The sequence below is a fragment of the Ipomoea triloba genome, chromosome 1 (assembly GCF_003576645.1).
Source record: "Ipomoea triloba cultivar NCNSP0323 chromosome 1, ASM357664v1".
NCBI classification, from domain to species: domain Eukaryota; kingdom Viridiplantae; phylum Streptophyta; class Magnoliopsida; order Solanales; family Convolvulaceae; genus Ipomoea; species Ipomoea triloba.
In genome coordinates, this window is record NC_044916.1 from 35,678,439 (window position 1) to 35,699,009 (window position 20,571).

Consider the following 20,571-nt stretch of genomic DNA (forward strand, 5'->3'; position numbering starts at 1 on the left):
ATATATATATATATATATATATATATATATATATATATATATATATATATATATATATATATCAAGAAAAATATTTTTGTGTAGTTTAATTTTATTACTCCGTAGTTATAAACATCTTTTTTTTTTTAATCACTTTCAATCTCGTATACCTTTTTGCCTGTCAGTGGTACTTTGTGATTTTTATTATTATATGCATAAATGAAAATTTGTCTTATGAGGCTATTAATTATGAGCTAATCAATAACTCCTAATTAGTTGACCGCCAACTTATGAGGCTATTATGAGCTAATCAATAAATTAGTTCACCCCCAAGTCCCCAACGTACTTATGAGGCTATTATGAGCTAATAAATAAATTGGCTTTAAGTAAACGATTATGACATAACACGGGTCTCTTATAACTTAATAATATGCTTTGGATTCAAAATTTGAGAATGCAGCTACTTTTAACACTCATGAGGGAGTGCTTTGTTAGGTTTTACTGAACATAAACATTATTAGTTTCGTTGTGTGAAATTATAGTGTGTATAATAACGAGAGAAATTTATGGTTAAACAAAAACAAAAAATCAATAAACTAACTTTTATGTCAACTCATTTTCTTGAATTCATTGCATATATAAGCTCAGGAATGAGTTCCTAAGTGGGTAGAACTTGATTCTCGTACCTAAAAGTTACTAGTTCAATTTTGTCAACATCTTCTTTGTTAAGCGTATTGCATAGAATCTTCATTATGTAATTTACAAACTATTACACAAGAGTGAAATTATATACATCATTTAATTATTCTGAATTTTCCTCATCATCTAAAAAAAATCCAAAAAAGAAAAAAGAAAAAAGAAGTGAAATAGAATCATTAATATTGATCTATTATTTTAAAGGGATAATGGACATGTACTAGAGTAGTCCCAAAATTTATAATTCCAATTAAAACCAATTTGGGCTTTGTGAATATTCAAAAAGCACCCCGAAGGCCCATATAATATTCCACTTTATAGTTATCGCTAGCTCAAATTAAATAAACGTTTCAGTGCAAGCAGCCCAATTAAAGCTAATTAACCATCATTCTTCAAAATAAATAAATAAGTCGAGGACATTGGTATAGACGTATAGTTAATGAAATTTTTTACTTAAAAAACTTATTTTCAATAGCAAATTAAGATTTAATTCCCCATAAACATTGAGGATTTGAATTTAAACTAGATTTCTTGTATATAGAAGTATATACTTTCTTCATGGAGCTGATAGGCATAGTCCGATGAAGCCGGCCTCCCCCGAAATATAAATCAAGTACGAACTCTTTAAAGTGCATTTTGTTTAAGTTATCATATTTTTTGGTACAAAATTATTTGAGATATGATATTAACTAAGATATTGAGAATGGTACAAAAGCATTCTTACTGCCTTCTTGTTTTTGCACAAAAGTATCTCGACTGTTACGTTTGTAAAAACAAACTTAAAGAAAATAGTGGCACTAATACATACATACATACATATATATATATATATATATATATATATATAGAGAGAGAGAGAGAGAGAGAATGATTCATGTGTGAATATAGCTTGCTGTACGGTTACGCACCTTAAACATTACAATGGCGCATCTTACAATAAATAGTTATGTATGCATATTTTTACACTACAAAGATGTAAAGTTAGGCTCTTACTAATAACAACAAAAAATGTATAGAATTAAGTAATTAAATTTGTTACATACTAGCCAATTAAGATATGTCCCACGTGGCCACATTAACTTCCTCCGTCAAAACTTCATAGCACAAGCCGTGGGGCCTTTCAACAGTTCAAGTGCAATCCTTTGAGATGACTAAGAATAAAATAAAATAAAATAAGAAGAAGAATAAGTAGTAATGTTTGGTTCAGAAAGTTGGTTTTGGTGCAGAAGAGTGATAGTACGAGCACATATATAAATTGGCATGTATACGTACGTTACACATGTTGAGGGGTCAAGGTATCCAAAGCGTATTAAATTAACATCATAAATTCAAGGATAGCAGGTCAAATAACCACCTTACTCCATAACAAAGGTGCAATTGAATTCTCTAGTTGACAATTAATTGTAAAAATGTTCACTTGAATCCACATAACATGTAATGGATCAATTATTAGTAAATTAAACTCAATTTAACTACCACGTATACTTTTGTGAAAGGTGACAAGTGGTTTGGTACTAATGTGTCATCTAAATAATATAAACAAACAAATCGGTCCAAACATAGTACATGGTATTTTTATCTAAGAGATCGGTACGTAATGGATAAATTAAAATTTACTTTGGGTTGAATTGAATTAACTAACTCAATTAAATAAAAGGATAAAGAACGTAAATGCATGAAGAATTCTCGTAAATGACAAGAATAATACTTGCAAAGGTTGTTCGGAGGTTACAAAGATTGTGTAGTAATGAAACAAGATAATATGAGTCTTGCATTGAATTGCTATGATATTACAAGAATTGTGTTTTTGATAGGACATGCGATATTTAAAAAAGACAAATGCACTACTTTTATATATTTACGTAAGTTTTGTCTGCACAACCATTGACCTGGTATATATGAGTATCGGCCTGGGCAGAGATGCTGGTTACAACCACCCTAGATGATCGCACTTCGCCAACTCGACCTTATTTGTTGGCCAATTCGATCCCGATGACTTGACATCTTTGTTTGCCGATCACATCCCCCGACTCAACATATTTACTTGCAGATTGCATACTCCCGAGCGGACCTCAATCCTTTGCCAATCCAACCTCACCCCCACATTGGGCCAACCTCCGAGGCTGGTTGTCGGACTCCGATCCCTTGTCTCGTGTTGAGTTTACTATGTATTTATTGATCTGAATGTAACATATTCATCATGTCGCTGAGTCACCATAATATATGAGGCCGAAGAATTTCACATGTCGCACACAATGTTTTATATAATAAATTAATAATAATGTACGATAATTATTTAAATATTAATGATAATAATGTTTTGTCAATTTGATAGTCGAAATTGGGATAGAAGGACGGGGGCAGTCAGTAGACCTTTGTTTAGCCTTTTATATCATTTGCTTCTGATTCCCAAAGCCTGACATTCATGGCTACATCAAAGGAGTCTCATAGTAATAGAAGGTATACTATTGCTTTTTCGTTCTCTTCTCTCTCCTTCGATGTCTCTTTATATCTCCTCTTGATCTCATAAGATTTATATGTTTTATCCCCATTGCATTCTTGGCCTTTCGCATTACTCGATCCCCGTCCTTCTTTTTCTTTACCATGAGAAAACCCGAGGGCAGCAAAGCTTCTGCCATGGAGTCTGCATTATCAGGTACCATTTTTTTCTAATTAGTTTTATAAGAAAATATCAAGCCTCCCTAAATGCCTTGCTTTGTTTGTGGTAGCTTTTGGGACCTTTTTCTTTTGCGTTTTACTGGGATTTTGTTTTCTTCTCTCTTCGGTTGCTGTTTATGAATTATCATCTAATGGTTTGTTGTTGACAATGTGGCTTTGCTCGTAGAACATTAGAGGCTTAGAGCATTATTTTATGATTTTTTTAAAATTGTAAATGAAATCATAGTGACACTTTTTTTTTAATGGAAATATTGCCCATCTGCAGCTCAGTTTTGTGTGTATAAACTGTTCATGAATCATGATACCGAGGTTGAAGGCTTTGGCATTGAAGTATTTTTCTTATATTTTAATCTTTAAAAAAAAAATCCTTCAAAAGTACAAGGGCTGTGCTTTCCTATTGTGTTTGTTGTGGGGCTTTATACTCAAAAGTCATTGCTGAAATATTATTCCTTCAATATTGTCAATGTCCCTTGACTTTTCTGTTTGATGGGTAGTGCTTTGGTTGGTAATAATTAACAGGGACAAATAAAAGGTTGCATTTGCTATATAGTACTGTTGTATCAATAAATTATTCATCTTGGACTCATCTTGACACTGACAATTGTTCCAAAAGCTTTATATATGTTTATAGCTAAGGGTTTGGCAATGATGGTTTGGTTTTCATGCCATGTGGTGGTCTAAAAAGGGGAAAAGCATATTAGTGGTTTGTGCTTATGTCACTGGCAACTGGATCATATATTAGGATTTCTGTCTGTACAAGAATCCTAAGATTTATGATTAGTTGTTGGCTTCAGGATTTACCTCTTAATGTACTTATTATTTTCACTTCTATAAATCATTCCTTGTCTGTATTATTAATAAGGTGAGGCATGGAGGGTAGGGAGAAAATGCGCCTCAGTTGGCTTTCCTTCTTAACAAATAGCATTTTGAATCCTTTTTCGTTTTATTTTTGTTTCTTGTAGGTAAGTGACTTGAAATATTGACTTAATCCTCTTTAAACTTTGGTTTTGGAATACTTCAATATTGAAGTAGACAAACACACTTTGTTTGGCTATGCCTGCAACAACGTGTTAATCAAGAACTTTGCCTTAGATAGACCACTAGAATCACGTAGGTTACATATCGTGATTATAATTAATCTGGGTGAGAGTTAGAACATGTAAAGTACCCGAAAATGAATATAATGAACTGGGTGGTGAAATAGAACCATGTAGATTGCTTGTAATGGTTACAATTTAATATGGGTGATGGAGTTAGATGGTGTAAACTCCAAATAGTAAAGTACGTACTGGTTTTTATTTAGTGGAATATTGATGCAATTTAGAGGATGCTTTTGAAGAAATTAGTCATTTAATAAACTAGCCATGCTATTAAAGATGTCAGATGATTGAATGGTGTAGTAGGGGATAATCAGATTACATGTATGCCTATTGAAGCTACCTCCGATAGATACACTGTGCACCAGCACCACTTCTCTGTCATTTCAATGGAGAATCTTGACCATTAACCATGTGAAACAGAACAAAACAAACATGTATTCAGTGTTTTTTGTTCTCTTTGGACCCTTCTAAACAACAAAGTTGGCATAAAGTTTACAACTTTATTTGTGAATGTACAATTGTAATGGTGCTTAAAGGTGAGAATTAGAGATGATTATGCTAGTAGTTATTGTAAAGCACATATTTAGGAAACCTTGTTTTTTTCTACCTCTACTTCGAGTTGGGTTAAATTTGGATAAATTACTACTAATCTATTCCTTCTTTGTTTTGTTTTAATTCTCTAATAGCTCTTAAGTTAACTTATATTAATCTCTGTAAAACTAAGTGGGCTTGGTGATTTTGTATGCTTTCTCTTAAGGTAGGATTGGTTTCATAAGACTTCTCCAAAAAGAAGTTGGAGTAATTTAATAGGTAATACAGAAATTACCTTTCTTACGCTGATCAACTAAAGAATAATTTCCATAATATGTGGAAACTAATGAATAAGATATATATATGCTTTAATAGTCTTTTTAGGAATCAAGTTTTGGGATGGAAAATCCCTAGTAAGAAGAATAGATCTGAAAAGCCAATGTTAATTCACTTGGCTTTTCTGGTTACAATTTATTCCTCAATTAGTAGATACTTGCGTATGTGATGCCCATCTGAATTGTTATGATTTATTTATTATAAATTTATAATAACAGGAAAATGCAATGGCAGTGAGGTTAGGATGGCCATACAAAATCTCTTTTGCTTCCGTTTTTTTCCCCTTCTTTTGTTTTTCTTCAATATGGTACTCATACTTGACTTCATTACAAATGGGATTCTTTTTATCCTCAGGTTTTGTAATTAATCCTTCTAAATATAGCCAGTTGAGTTTAGAAGAGCGAAGGCAATTAGTTCACGAAATTGTTCAATGGTCGGAAGATGCGCCAAAGGTCCTAAGTTCATTGACCAGGAGAGAACTGCTTGAACTAATATGTGCTGAAATGGGTAAAGAGAGGAAGTACTCTGGCTTCACAAAATTCAGAATGATTGAGCATCTTTTAAAGCTGCTTTCTCGTAAGTCCACGAGAAGTACCAATACACAACTTGATTCCTCCCCCGTCCAGAGCGGGGGCGGATTGAAACGACAGTGTATAAGAGAAAACCTATGCCTACCTAATCAGTGTGATGAGGAGATGGAAGACAAATCTGAGGTCCTATGTCAGAATTTAGCGTGTAGAGCTATACTTAATGCTGGAGATGCTTTCTGTAGAAGATGTTCCTGCTGCATTTGTCATCAGTACGATGATAACAAAGATCCTAGTTTATGGTTGATCTGCTATTCTGATTATCCCGATGAACCTGGGTCATGTGGGTTGTCATGCCATCTCAAATGTTCTCTTTCACACGAAAGATCCGGTATATTGCTGAATGGTCCTTGTGTAAAATTGGATGGACATTTCTACTGTGTTTCTTGTGGAAAAATTAACGACTTGATGAGGTATTAAACTCTTCTTTTAATTTGCAAAGTTTCTGTATTTTCCTGCACAGACAATATCAAGCTCAGTATAGTACATGATATGTCATCATTAGGTCCTCAAACTAGTACTTGGTGTTTAATTTTTTTTTATAAATATACTACTACTTCAATTAATGCCTGGTTGAGATTGTATTGAAAATTAGGTGACTTCATTTAATACGTTTACATCAGACAACTATATACTACTATAGTGGCTTTTAATTATTCGTTTCTATGGTATTTTTTTCAGTTCTCCCTGATAAAGAAATAGCACTCTGAGTTATTTGTTGATTAATAGGATGTGACTCTGCATTTCTTAGCACAAGGATAATGTTCATAACGTATTAGCAGCAAGTGTTCCTTCTGTATGTGCAAAAATCTCGGCTTACATTTTAAAACGTGCTGTGTATCTTTAGGACTTTGAGGAAACAGCTGGTGGTAGCAAAGGATGCGAGGAGAGTTGATGTGTTGTGTCTAAGAATCTCCCTTAGCCACAAGATTCTGCAGTACACTGAGCGATACAAGGGACTGCTACAAGTTGTTGAATCTGCAGTTCGTGCACTTGAGAACGAAGTGGGGCTTCTTGACCTGGCATCGGAGAAGATGGATCGCAGCATTGTCAACAGGCTTTCTTGCGGTACTGCAGTGCATAAGTTGTGTGCCTCTGCAGTTGAAGCTTTCGATTCCTTGTTTCTCGATCAGTGCTTTCATGCTACAAAGCAGGAGCCACCAAGTAAGTGTCCATTTTCAACTTGATGAATATGAGGGAGGGAAGCAAGAAACCACTTTAACTTTCCTCTTCTAAATGTGCAATTAAGGGTGTGTTTGGAAAGCTGGAAAATGATTTCTGGAAAATGAGTCATTTTTCGGAAAACAGTTTGATTTTCTGTGTTTGGTTGCATTCTGGAAAACTGTCCTTTTGTGTTTGGTTCATTTTCCGGAAAATGAGTAGAATATAATTATATAATTTTTTTTATTGTATTTTAAATACAAAAAGATATAAAATAATAATAATATTTATATAAAAGAGAAAAGAAAAGAAAAAAAAAAAAAAAACGACGTGGACGTCGCTCTGGTTTCCGCCGGCGGAAACCACGGCAGAAACCAGAGCAGATCTGCTCTGGCCGGAAACCAGAGCAGGGACGCGGCTCATTGGCCGTCCCTAGCACGGGAGCGTATCGGAGCATTTTTCAGATTCCGGAAAACGACTTCCGGACTTTTTGTCCGGAAATTGTTTTCCGGAAAAAAGCCTTCATTTTCCTTGGTCAACGAAAAATGATTTCCGTTGACCACATTTTCCAGGGGTTGCCAAACACCAAAAGCCCGGGAAATCATTTTCCGGGTTACCAAACACACCCTAAGAAAATGAAGAAAGAAAAAACGAGTTTATGATCATGCTTAAGTGGTTTAATACCAACTCAGTATAGGTTCACAGCTTTAAGTTTCTATCAATTGGATTAATTATCATTGCTTCTATTGCCACTAAAGGGAATATTTGGATCGTACTAGCTTTTGCTTTTGAAGAAATACTCTTCTGTGTTACTATGAGTGTATATGCGATGTTTCTTTATTTAGCAAGATTAGGATTACTGGGGGTTACGGAAGCTTATTTTTTAACGCCTGCCCTATCTACAGATTGCAACCCTTACGAAGAACTTGGGGAGAGAGGAAATCCTGCTGTGGATGTCGCCTATCTACGTGCAGAGTCTATGAATTCTAGTGACAACAAAGTAGCGCGAACTGAAAACCCATCAAAGCTGGGCTCCTCCCTGAACGACAACGAAAGCAAGAGTCATGGAAGATCTCAAGTGAAGCGTGTTCCAGCCATGAGCCCCATTTCGAGTGGCCCTGCCACTCCTTGCAAAGCTGGTGGGGCTAAGGAAGTGCCGCTTGTGGGCTGCAAGAGGCAAGCGAAAGAGAACAAGTATGAGTACTCGGTGGGAGTGATCAGAAGATTGGAGCACGAAGGCCACATAAAAACGGAGTTCAGAGTGAAGTTCCTCACTTGGTTCAGTCTGAAGGCCACAACACAAGAGAGGAGGGTTGTGAGTATCTTTATAGAAACCTTCATTGATGACCCTTCAGGCTTGGCTGGGCAGCTAATGCATACCTTCATGGATAAGGTGTGTGGTGAACAGAAAGTGGTTTCACATCATGGGCTCTGCACCAGATTCTGGCATTGAACCAACTACTCTCTAGCTGTTACGAGGAAAAGTTGATTTATTTCGTAAGAAATTAATGCATTTAGAATCTAATCAAATCTTAGGCAATTACTTTGAAGCAAACAAGTATTGCCAAAGACTTTCTTGAAAACCTTTAAGTGTTTGATTAAGCTTTGACTTCTTGGAGTAAGGAATCTCAAATAACTTTCAAAACAAACACTCATTTTTCTGTTGTGATTGCTTTGGCTAAATATGAAATGACAAATATTTAGAAAAATTACAAGATTCTTATAAATACTAGGTGTCAGATAGAAGCAGTAGTCACTGCATGGCTCTATTTGCGTTTTCTGAGTCAAAATCATGCACTAGACTCGTCATTTACACCCTCATTGGCTGCTTCATTAAACGAGGCAGCAAGATATTCAGCAAGGCTTTGCTGAGTGCTTAACTTCACTTGAACTTCTGCAAACCTGGCCTTTTTCATACTGACAGAATTTGGAAGCCATGATTTATGTGAGTCAGGGGTATCTATGCCCTTTGAGGGAGTATTTACTTTCTTCCAAATGGTGGGCTGCAATTGTTCCCATGGATCTTCTATCATTGACTTGTTATAATATAGATCTGGTCTCGCCTCTGCTGAGGAGCATTCCCGGTTACCTGATCCTCTCCTGCCACTCTGCATAGAGCTAGAACTAACATTATTACCTTGCCATCTACCCCTGCCTCTACCTGAACCTTGGTATGGGCTGTATGCACGTCCTGAATATGGCCGGGGGCTATTACTGAATACATATCCTCTACCTCGCCCATGATCAAAACCAGAGCTACCCCGCCCATGATCAAAACCAGGGCTTCCTCGCCCATAATAAAAATCAGGACTACCCCGCCCATGATCAAAACCAGGGCTACCCCGCCCATGATCAAAACCAGGACTACCTCGCACGTGACCAAAACCAGGGCTACCTGGTCCATATCTATGGTTTGCAAAGTTACTGGATCTTGGGTAATTAGGTGGAAAGTTGCTGGTATGTATGCCACCAGGACTACCCCAAACATTAGGAGGATTTTCTGGTAGTGTGCCAGGCAAACTACTTTGCAGTGGGCTAAAGGTGTGATGTACTCCATGTGCTTGTTGTGGTCTTTGATCTAGAAAGTAGCTTCCCTGAGCATGATAAGCTGGAGAGTCTGAGTGCCCTGGTCCTGCAGAACCAAAATATCAGCAATGCTCATTTAACAAAATGATGATCATAGAGTAAACTTTTCTAAAGGTTATCAGGAAAACATAGAAAATAGGTTCTAATACTCCATGACAACATTAATCACAAGTCCAATACTCGAATCCAGCCACAGAGTAAGTTTAAGGCCCAAACATTCACAGGGAAATTTATTTGTTGTATCATCATCATAAAATTTAATTAGAACCTATACCCTTCCTTCCGGGGCCGCCGGGCTACCAAGCTACAAGTAGAACAAGTTGATAACTTGAAATTTATACACTCTAGTTTTCCTAATACCAGACAACTTCTAGCTGTAAACTTGTTGTAATGTTGTATATCAGCATATGCAAAATATAATCCACACATTTGATCATTGGAGATATTTCATGATAATGCTCAACAGAAACATACTACAATGTTAGCATTGCCCTATGTTACATATCATAACATAAATTATAAAAAAGAGTCATGTTTTTCTTCTAACAAAAAATCAAATTCAGTAATTAATGTGAAAAAGCCTTACTCCAGGGTGTTTGAAAGACAGTGCCAAAAAAATCAAAGATAGCATCTCACATGCCTGAAGGCTATGAACACTTAACTGCAAAAACAGATAAAATAGACGACTCAATAAGAAAGCACAATTACTTGGAGGTGTGGAATATGGTTGTGAGACCCGAGGGCTGTGCATGCTCTTCCTCTTGTCTGCGGAGTAGGCTGCCATGGGGTCAGTATAGAAGTCGAACCTCGGTCTTGAATATGGCTCAGCTATGCCAGGCTGAGCCGTCTGTGATTCAATCAGCGGGTTGGCTAGGTCCATAGAATTCTCAACTTCATCCTGAGTTCCTGCCTGGGCCGCTTCCTGTCGCATTGCCTTCAGCCTTTCTCTCCTCTTTTCTGATTCCTCCATTATGCAAATATACCTAAAAAAAAACAGCAAAAAATTGAAGCTTATGATTCCTGCATACTTTGGGGTCTTATGATTCGACACAGTTAAGTGGGTGCAAAGTCGAAACAACCAAATTGCTGAAATTAGGGTTTATGCTTAATGAAATCAAACTGTCAACTTTCTGAATTAGCCAAAAAAAAAAAAGCGGATAAATCAAATCAAAACATAAATACGGATAACAAGAGATACCTTTCTTCTTCTTGAGTTAAGAAAGCGAATGAATTTCTTCCGCTGAGGGGAGAATTTCGAAAATGGAGTCGGGAAAAAGGTAAGAAGAGACGGTGAAATCTGAAATCCTGATGGAATGCACCGGACGAGAGCGGGGCTAGGGTTTCACCACGCACGGGGGCTATCACGGTAATTTTACTACTTAAAATGGCGCAAATGCGCAATCCCAATTCGGCAATTCCCCTTTCTCCCACTCCATTACAATGAGCCAACCGCCTAACCCGGATTATATACAGTGGGGCCCACCTATAACCCGGATTAGGGAACAGCCAAAACTATCATGCCAAACAAGTGACGAACTTTTTATATTTTTGTTCAATTTAATTTTGTTTTCTATACATAAAAAATAATAATAATTACACTTACGATTGTGAAATGCGTTCCTATACCATGGACTAGTATCCACTTTGTAAGGTAAAGTGGGTCAAAATTTGCGGACCTGTCAATCCTCATCTCGCGATGGAATGAGTTAGGACTACAACAAACCAATCATTATTGTATGGATCATGGTCCACACAGCTGTGTGGACCAAAAATAAAAAGTACATTATTTTTGTACTGTATGTACATTATTTTATGGTACATTATTTTTGTACTGAAAGTACATTATTTGATATATACTATCAAATAATGTACCTACAATACAAAAATAATGTACATTCAGTACAAAAATAATATACTTTTTATTTTTGATCTACACAGATGTGTGAACCATGGTCCATGCAATAATTTGCCACAACCAAAATGGCTCGCGAATGATCGGTCTAATGGGCCTGGCCCATTAAGGCTTGTGGTCCCGTGAGTTGCAGGTCATTCCCTATTTAAAATATATATATTAAAAAAATGCTTTCAAAAAATTATATATTAAAAAAAAAAAAGCTCGCGGGGCCTGGCGGGCTGGCCCACAAAAGCCTGTCAAAAATTAGGCCTTTGTGGTGGGACGGTTCGTCCCGCTTTGATAGTACTATTGTAAAGTAGACCCTAATCCTAAACTGTGTATTTTTAGTATAATATAAATTGTGTTTCTAAGTTAAAACACATAAATTGTGTATGTTATTATTGTGTGTTTGTAGTATACAAATTGTGAATTTGTAAAAGGTAAATTGTGAACATTTACATTGTGTGTTCGTAGCATACAATTTGTGAGGGTAAAAAAATTATTTACTCTCACCAAAAGTTCACTTTTTTAATGATTTTAAATATGTTGAATTAAATTTAGTCAACTTGAAAAGATCAATACCAACAAATGGTCACATAGATAGTTGTGAATAAAAGTGAAAATGTAACTATTAAAATATTCTCATGTTTTCATATTGAAAGATTAGTCAAATTTAGTTCCAAATTGACATGGCATGCTATGATTACTATAGTACTTCATTACTATAGTACTATGCACACTCTGTTTGTGTTGGTGAATATTGTAAGTACAACAATAACCATATTAAAGAACCACAATAACATGAACTAATTGTTCTCAAAATTATTCTCCTTACGTTTTTTGTTTACATAATAATCAATAGGACCAGACAAATGGTTACAAATTATAGTCCATCATGTAGTTTCACACACAAACATACAAATAAAAATTCATTAAGAAAAAAAAAAACCTAAGAAGGACAATTACTCCGTATAATTTTTGTATGTCACAAATATGTCAATTATAAATGTTGCCCTTGAATTATTAGCGGTGTAAATATTGCCCATCAATTTTCAAAACGTGTCATATATTACCCCTCCCCTGAATTATTAGTGATGTAATGTGGTTGCCCATCATTTTTCATGCTTGAAGATCACATTTATTCCTCAATTTTTCTTTATTTGTTTATTATCGTTCCGCCGACAATAATGTTTCTCCTACAAGTACTTGGTGCACATTTGCAAGTAAAAAGTGCAAGTAAAATCACTTACAAGTGCAAGTAATTTACCTTGTTAACATTTGTGCACCTATGTGCAACTAATTATACCGTTAGGTGCAACTAGTTATAACGTTAGGTGCACTTATTATTGATGTTCAGTGTACATTTTACTTGCACATGTAATACATTTTACTTATACTTGGTGCACTGTATGAAATTACTATTTGCACTTGTAATACATTTTACTTGCACTTCGATATTCAATTATTTATGAAAATGTCACCGCATTTAAAAAAAAATCAGTGTTTCTCTTCCATTAAATCTGAACACGTGGACGGATGTCATGCGTTATTAGTTCTTTCCTAGGTGCATCGTTCTCATTTGAATGCAATCATATATATATATATATATATATATATATATATATATATATATATATATATATATANCTCCAGGGTGTTTGAAAGACAGTGCCAAAAAAATCAAAGATAGCATCTCACATGCCTGAAGGCTATGAACACTTAACTGCAAAAACAGATAAAATAGACGACTCAATAAGAAAGCACAATTACTTGGAGGTGTGGAATATGGTTGTGAGACCCGAGGGCTGTGCATGCTCTTCCTCTTGTCTGCGGAGTAGGCTGCCATGGGGTCAGTATAGAAGTCGAACCTCGGTCTTGAATATGGCTCAGCTATGCCAGGCTGAGCCGTCTGTGATTCAATCAGCGGGTTGGCTAGGTCCATAGAATTCTCAACTTCATCCTGAGTTCCTGCCTGGGCCGCTTCCTGTCGCATTGCCTTCAGCCTTTCTCTCCTCTTTTCTGATTCCTCCATTATGCAAATATACCTAAAAAAAAACAGCAAAAAATTGAAGCTTATGATTCCTGCATACTTTGGGGTCTTATGATTCGACACAGTTAAGTGGGTGCAAAGTCGAAACAACCAAATTGCTGAAATTAGGGTTTATGCTTAATGAAATCAAACTGTCAACTTTCTGAATTAGCCAAAAAAAAAAAAGCGGATAAATCAAATCAAAACATAAATACGGATAACAAGAGATACCTTTCTTCTTCTTGAGTTAAGAAAGCGAATGAATTTCTTCCGCTGAGGGGAGAATTTCGAAAATGGAGTCGGGAAAAAGGTAAGAAGAGACGGTGAAATCTGAAATCCTGATGGAATGCACCGGACGAGAGCGGGGCTAGGGTTTCACCACGCACGGGGGCTATCACGGTAATTTTACTACTTAAAATGGCGCAAATGCGCAATCCCAATTCGGCAATTCCCCTTTCTCCCACTCCATTACAATGAGCCAACCGCCTAACCCGGATTATATACAGTGGGGCCCACCTATAACCCGGATTAGGGAACAGCCAAAACTATCATGCCAAACAAGTGACGAACTTTTTATATTTTTGTTCAATTTAATTTTGTTTTCTATACATAAAAAATAATAATAATTACACTTACGATTGTGAAATGCGTTCCTATACCATGGACTAGTATCCACTTTGTAAGGTAAAGTGGGTCAAAATTTGCGGACCTGTCAATCCTCATCTCGCGATGGAATGAGTTAGGACTACAACAAACCAATCATTATTGTATGGATCATGGTCCACACAGCTGTGTGGACCAAAAATAAAAAGTACATTATTTTTGTACTGTATGTACATTATTTTATGGTACATTATTTTTGTACTGAAAGTACATTATTTGATATATACTATCAAATAATGTACCTACAATACAAAAATAATGTACATTCAGTACAAAAATAATATACTTTTTATTTTTGATCTACACAGATGTGTGAACCATGGTCCATGCAATAATTTGCCACAACCAAAATGGCTCGCGAATGATCGGTCTAATGGGCCTGGCCCATTAAGGCTTGTGGTCCCGTGAGTTGCAGGTCATTCCCTATTTAAAATATATATATTAAAAAAATGCTTTCAAAAAATTATATATTAAAAAAAAAAAAGCTCGCGGGGCCTGGCGGGCTGGCCCACAAAAGCCTGTCAAAAATTAGGCCTTTGTGGTGGGACGGTTCGTCCCGCTTTGATAGTACTATTGTAAAGTAGACCCTAATCCTAAACTGTGTATTTTTAGTATAATATAAATTGTGTTTCTAAGTTAAAACACATAAATTGTGTATGTTATTATTGTGTGTTTGTAGTATACAAATTGTGAATTTGTAAAAGGTAAATTGTGAACATTTACATTGTGTGTTCGTAGCATACAATTTGTGAGGGTAAAAAAATTATTTACTCTCACCAAAAGTTCACTTTTTTAATGATTTTAAATATGTTGAATTAAATTTAGTCAACTTGAAAAGATCAATACCAACAAATGGTCACATAGATAGTTGTGAATAAAAGTGAAAATGTAACTATTAAAATATTCTCATGTTTTCATATTGAAAGATTAGTCAAATTTAGTTCCAAATTGACATGGCATGCTATGATTACTATAGTACTTCATTACTATAGTACTATGCACACTCTGTTTGTGTTGGTGAATATTGTAAGTACAACAATAACCATATTAAAGAACCACAATAACATGAACTAATTGTTCTCAAAATTATTCTCCTTACGTTTTTTGTTTACATAATAATCAATAGGACCAGACAAATGGTTACAAATTATAGTCCATCATGTAGTTTCACACACAAACATACAAATAAAAATTCATTAAGAAAAAAAAAAACCTAAGAAGGACAATTACTCCGTATAATTTTTGTATGTCACAAATATGTCAATTATAAATGTTGCCCTTGAATTATTAGCGGTGTAAATATTGCCCATCAATTTTCAAAACGTGTCATATATTACCCCTCCCCTGAATTATTAGTGATGTAATGTGGTTGCCCATCATTTTTCATGCTTGAAGATCACATTTATTCCTCAATTTTTCTTTATTTGTTTATTATCGTTCCGCCGACAATAATGTTTCTCCTACAAGTACTTGGTGCACATTTGCAAGTAAAAAGTGCAAGTAAAATCACTTACAAGTGCAAGTAATTTACCTTGTTAACATTTGTGCACCTATGTGCAACTAATTATACCGTTAGGTGCAACTAGTTATAACGTTAGGTGCACTTATTATTGATGTTCAGTGTACATTTTACTTGCACATGTAATACATTTTACTTATACTTGGTGCACTGTATGAAATTACTATTTGCACTTGTAATACATTTTACTTGCACTTCGATATTCAATTATTTATGAAAATGTCACCGCATTTAAAAAAAAATCAGTGTTTCTCTTCCATTAAATCTGAACACGTGGACGGATGTCATGCGTTATTAGTTCTTTCCTAGGTGCATCGTTCTCATTTGAATGCAATCATATATATATATATATATATATATATATATATATATATATATATATATATATATAAGCACACTATGTATGTATACTTTTTTTTTTTCCATCTTTGCACTTATTATCTAAATCGTGCGGAAATTTTAATACTAAGGTAAGCGAAAGTGCGAGAAATTCATTTGGTGTGGGTAGAATTGTCATGCCAAGCGTTGAAAGGTGTGGTATGTAGATTTTTTTAAATATATATATTTTTAATTTTTTTTTTTACGTGAAAGACACCGGCACTAAATCCCTTAAATTCCCTTCAGTTTCTCGAACCAAATGTCCCTCAGGTCTCAGACACTTGAAGATAAAAAGGTGGTCCGGTTTTCTCTCGGCTTAGCTCTTGCCTTGGCCGGATTCTCATTCCGAAACGCCGACCTGAAATGTCTGCTAGCGAGAGCTTCCAAGGTACTTCTTCCTTCTATCTGCTCCTCCCTACGCATCACTATCGATTGTCAAATTAGTTCTAGCTGAACTCAATTAAACACGCATTTATGCTTCTGCAGTTGTACCTAGTTATGCTTCTGATTCTGCAAAAATAAAAAGAGTATAAAAACTAAACAAAAATTGAATTTCTATTTGTTTGAAGAGTAAATTTGGACTGCATTTTAGTATATTTTTGAAAAATTAGTATTTTTTTTTGTAGATGGTGAAAATGAGAAGAAAAAGTTTGATTCTTTCTTTTCGTTTGATTTTTTGTTGATCTTCAAAAAGTTGCTTAAAAAAAGAATGGTGCTTTAGGTCGACGCTAGTAAGTGAGAGGGTTGTGAGTGAAAATGGAAATAAAAGAGTAAGAATAAAACGGAATCTAGTGGGTATCGGGTAATTTCTTGTCTAAATGTTAGAATTTTTGAATCAATTATGATCCCCCAATTCTTGAATTGGGGGCGTTTGAATGGAATTGGGGGAAGCTACCAACATATGAACTTCAATTAATTTGCCAAATAATCTTGATTCACCAATTTTTTTGGGGTTGTTGGTGATTGTAAGGCTGCACTTTCTATTGAACTATTGGAGATATGTGATTGTAGCTTTAAGTGTTCTCCTTCAAGGATAACACCAACCACTTCTAATTATAATTAGAGACTTGGTGCTGCTGTGCCTTTGCATCAGATCTGAGTGGATAGGGGATCATCACTTTCCTCTTATTTTTGCTGTGTGTTTTTGTGTCAGACCATTGTTTCCATGAGCTGTTTGCAACCATATTTATTGAGCTAAAAATACAATTCACTAGCATTTGGTATGTGTTTACTGTTGTATGGTTATTATCTTAGCTTAGTGTCTTGTTACTGATCTTCTGATATATAATAATAGGTGTATCAAACTGTTATGTGTTCAAAAGTCGCTTGCAAGAGTATGCTCAGAAAGTTGGACTTCCAACACCTGTTTATGAGACTATAAAGGAAGGTCCTTCCCATGAACCCACTTTTAGGTCAACGGTGATCTTGAGCGACACCAGATATGATTCCCTACCCGGATTTTTTAATCGCAAGGCAGCAGAGCAGTCAGCTGCTGAAGTTGCTCTCATCGAACTTTCTCGGTCTGGGGAAAGGAAAGAATGCATTTCACAACCAGTGGTAAGTGCTCTCTATCTTTCATCGGTTTGTTTCTCTTCTCCATTCTTGACACACTCCTTTAGTCCGTTTCCCGTTGTACTATATATTATGTCGATTAGCCACTCAGTACTCTGGATCCTTTTGGTATAACTTTGTATGCACTTTGTGTTGGTTATAAAGCTTTCAAATGGTAATAATATTCTCAATTGAGTATGAGATATTTTGTTTCACGTAGGCCTTGTTTGGTAACATAGTTAGCTAATCGGCCAATTTTGACTTGTTTGACCACTATTAGCTGTTTGACTTGATTAAACAACCAATATGAGTGTTTTGTTAATAAGCTTTTCGTAACAACTTATTGTCCAAAACACTAAAATCCAAAAAGCTGCCTTTTTTGAGAAAATAAATTATACACTTGAAGGTCATTTTGCATGTAATTAGCTGTTAGCTAACAGCTAATTTACCAAACATCTTTCTACAACCAACTAATGCTATCCGCTAATCAAACTTGCTAACCTAATCTGCTAACAGCTATTTGCCAAACACCCCCGTAATAGTAGTGATTGATATACTATCTGTTAGTAAAACTAGACTAAAATCGACACTGTTAGCTGATGGCTTGGTCATTTCTTCTCTCCCTAGTTCACGAAGAGCTACTATGTGAGAACTTCCCGTAAGAGAAGAGGGCTTCTGTGTTTTGTTTTGTTGATTGTTAAATAACTAGTCTAGCCTGTTTCAGACTTCCAAATAGTATTTCTCTCTTTATTCAAACATATGGATGGTTCAGATTGTAAAATCTGAGTGCTTGACCTTATATATTTTGATGTAATTTCAGCACGAGACAGGCTTGTGCAAAAACCTACTACAAGAATTTGCGCAAAAGATGAATTATGCGATTCCATTGTATGAATGCCGAAAGGATGAAGTGACAGGCAGGCCTGCTTTGTATTCTTGTACTGTTGAAATTGGGGGAGTTAAGTACATTGGGGCAGCAGCGAGAACAAAGAAGGAAGCGGAGCTCAAAGCTGCAAGAACCGCGTTATTGGCCATCGAGTCTGATCCTTCCAAGTCGAACAACAGGCCGACTGACTACTCCTCTTACACTGTTGTTCCGTTGAAGAAGAAGGTGGCAGATCTGGGAATCAGTCACCAGGAGACCGCGGCAGCTCTCAAGCCAAAAAAGGGTCGGGCTGCTCGGCTCAAGAAGAAATCCCGCAAAAAGAGGAAGCTCCTTCCCAAGAGCGATATCACTGACTGCTGCACTGGTAGTATAGACGTTACAACTGATGAAGCAGGACTGAAACTGGGTACAAACGATGCCACCGCGTTAGAAGTAACAGATTATGGAGTGTCACACATGGAAATGAAACTGGAGCTCATCCATACATACGGTGAAAACAACTTAGGAGGAACAGCTGCAATTCTTGGAGTTGGAGAGGTAAATCCAGTGGAAATCAGCCCTACACTGTGCCAGGTGGAGCTTCTTAGTGGCATGAATGTCATGGAAGAAGTTGCATCTGTCATGGATGCTAGCCAAGGCATGATGACGGCATCCATGGATGCATAATCAATTGATCATGATTATTTGATTCTGAACTGCATTTTGATAGAAAATTCTTGAGGGGGGTGATAGATTTAACTATATTTAAGCCTATATTAAGAGATGATTAAATTTATGTAAAATCATCCATTTGAAAACTGTCAACCTTGATACAAAAGGTTCTGAATTGTGGTGCTATTTGGTGTTGCATTAGTTGTGTGATAACAGAAAAAACCATTGCATCCATGCAAATGGCATTGCAGCTTTAGCTTGACTTGATTCAAACGATTTCTCTAACATCTTGATTTAACAATTTGTGATACTATATCTTTTTTTATTGGGTCACGAGGGGAATCACAGTCATGTATTTGGTAAATATTGATCAGTTTAGCATTGTGACTATAACCGGTAAAAGATTACAAGGAGATAAACCAATCTTGTTCAAACCAATATTATACCCTTTTCAATTTTACATGACTGTGATCTATCTTGCAGCCTGTCATCCATGATGCAACTTTCTTGATGGTACCACTTAATGTATATTTGTGATTTGCCCTTTGTATATACAAACCATTTTGATGGAAGAAAGTATGCTCATAAGATAAAATTTCTTGATGGTACCACTTAATGTACATTTGTGATTTGCCCTTTGCATATACAAGCCATTAGATAAAATGGAAAAAACAATTGGGAGAAAAAAAATTCATTTTACTTAAAAATGAATTATAGCAACATTTGTTAAGCATTGTGGCTCTCTTTAAGAGAACGTCAATAGTATATTTTTACTTAAAAAATTTCATTTTACTTAAAAATGAATTATAGCAACATTTGTTAAGCATTGTGGCTCTCTTTAAGAGAACGCCATTAGACTCACAGGATCAAACTCCGGTGGTAGGGTACAACTAACAAAAAAAGTATATTGAACGGTCAATAGTACTAAAAAAAATCATAGTAATATAAATATTTTTTTAATATTAGTTATCTATTTTGAAATTGTTCATTTTGATAATAATAAATTAGTAAAAAGAGTATATTTTAAGTCTGTAATTTTTACCGAATAAGTTTTAATTTGTTTAACTTTTATAATAAAATTGGAGTTGTTCTCTTAATTATATTTTTTTATAGAAAAATTAACAAGAATTCAAATTAAATTTTCATACAAATTTAATTGGAATGATTTAGTTACGATTTATGTAATTTTATTTATTTTTTGTTTTTCATAATCAATAAGTGGGGAGTGGGGTGTTAATGCAATAATGTCTTAAAAGAATTAAAAAGAAAATTGCTAAAATTATAAAAATGTAAACAAAGTTTAAGCCAAAGTACAAGGGCAATGGGAATCCATCATTTTATTTGA

General features: G+C 35.3%; 3 protein-coding genes across 4 annotated transcripts; 2 read left to right on the plus strand and 1 right to left on the minus strand.

The window, feature by feature from the left end:
* The first annotated feature begins 3,105 nt into the window (after positions 1-3,105).
* LOC116030814 (VIN3-like protein 2) lies at positions 3,106-8,555 on the plus strand. Its single transcript, XM_031273153.1, has 4 exons — positions 3,106-3,331; positions 5,676-6,321; positions 6,756-7,072; positions 7,975-8,555. The coding sequence occupies exons 1-4, from the start codon at positions 3,280-3,282 to the stop codon at positions 8,520-8,522; spliced, it is 1,563 nt and encodes a 520-aa protein (XP_031129013.1). The 5' UTR covers positions 3,106-3,279; the 3' UTR covers positions 8,523-8,555.
* A 151-nt stretch (positions 8,556-8,706) lies between these two features.
* LOC116030822 (protein SICKLE) lies at positions 8,707-13,983 on the minus strand. 2 transcript variants are annotated; one of them, XM_031273173.1, is made up of 3 exons: positions 13,810-13,983; positions 13,320-13,594; positions 8,707-9,701 (listed from the first exon to the last, which is right to left on the minus strand). In XM_031273173.1, exons 2-3 carry the CDS (start codon positions 13,579-13,581, stop codon positions 8,860-8,862), a joined length of 1,104 nt encoding a protein of 367 aa, XP_031129033.1. In that variant the 5' UTR covers positions 13,582-13,594; positions 13,810-13,983; the 3' UTR covers positions 8,707-8,859. The 2 variants fall into 2 exon arrangements, with proteins under 2 accessions (XP_031129033.1, XP_031129025.1); XM_031273165.1 differs by lacking the exons at positions 13,320-13,594; positions 13,810-13,983 and adding exons at positions 10,364-10,638; positions 10,854-11,024.
* Positions 13,984-16,405: 2,422 nt separating this feature from the next.
* LOC116014645 (double-stranded RNA-binding protein 1-like) lies at positions 16,406-19,511 on the plus strand. The gene is made up of 3 exons (XM_031254616.1): positions 16,406-16,526; positions 17,433-17,695; positions 18,510-19,511. The coding sequence occupies exons 1-3, from the start codon at positions 16,502-16,504 to the stop codon at positions 19,239-19,241; spliced, it is 1,020 nt and encodes a 339-aa protein (XP_031110476.1). The 5' UTR covers positions 16,406-16,501; the 3' UTR covers positions 19,242-19,511.
* Positions 19,512-20,571: the final 1,060 nt, after the last annotated feature.

What these genes read in the sequence shown, in the direction of transcription:
- LOC116030814 (XM_031273153.1), top strand. Translation starts at nt 3,280, where the DNA reads ATGAGAAAACCCGAGGGCAGCAAAGCTTCTGCCATGGAGTCTGCATTA. An exon ending in CATGGAGTCTGCATTATCAG is followed by an intron (nt 3,332 to 5,675) that starts GTACCATTTTTT and finishes TTTTATCCTCAG; the next exon opens with GTTTTGTAATTAATCCTTCT. An exon ending in TACAAAGCAGGAGCCACCAA is followed by an intron (nt 7,073 to 7,974) that starts GTAAGTGTCCAT and finishes CCCTATCTACAG; the next exon opens with ATTGCAACCCTTACGAAGAA.
- LOC116030822 (XM_031273173.1), bottom strand. Translation starts at nt 13,581, where the DNA reads ATGGAGGAATCAGAAAAGAGGAGAGAAAGGCTGAAGGCAATGCGACAG. An exon ending in ACCATATTCCACACCTCCAA is followed by an intron (nt 9,702 to 13,319) that starts GTAATTGTGCTT and finishes TTGGTTCTGCAG; the next exon opens with GACCAGGGCACTCAGACTCT.
- LOC116014645 (XM_031254616.1), top strand. Translation starts at nt 16,502, where the DNA reads ATGTCTGCTAGCGAGAGCTTCCAAG. An exon ending in TGCTAGCGAGAGCTTCCAAG is followed by an intron (nt 16,527 to 17,432) that starts GTACTTCTTCCT and finishes ATATAATAATAG; the next exon opens with GTGTATCAAACTGTTATGTG. An exon ending in AATGCATTTCACAACCAGTG is followed by an intron (nt 17,696 to 18,509) that starts GTAAGTGCTCTC and finishes ATGTAATTTCAG; the next exon opens with CACGAGACAGGCTTGTGCAA.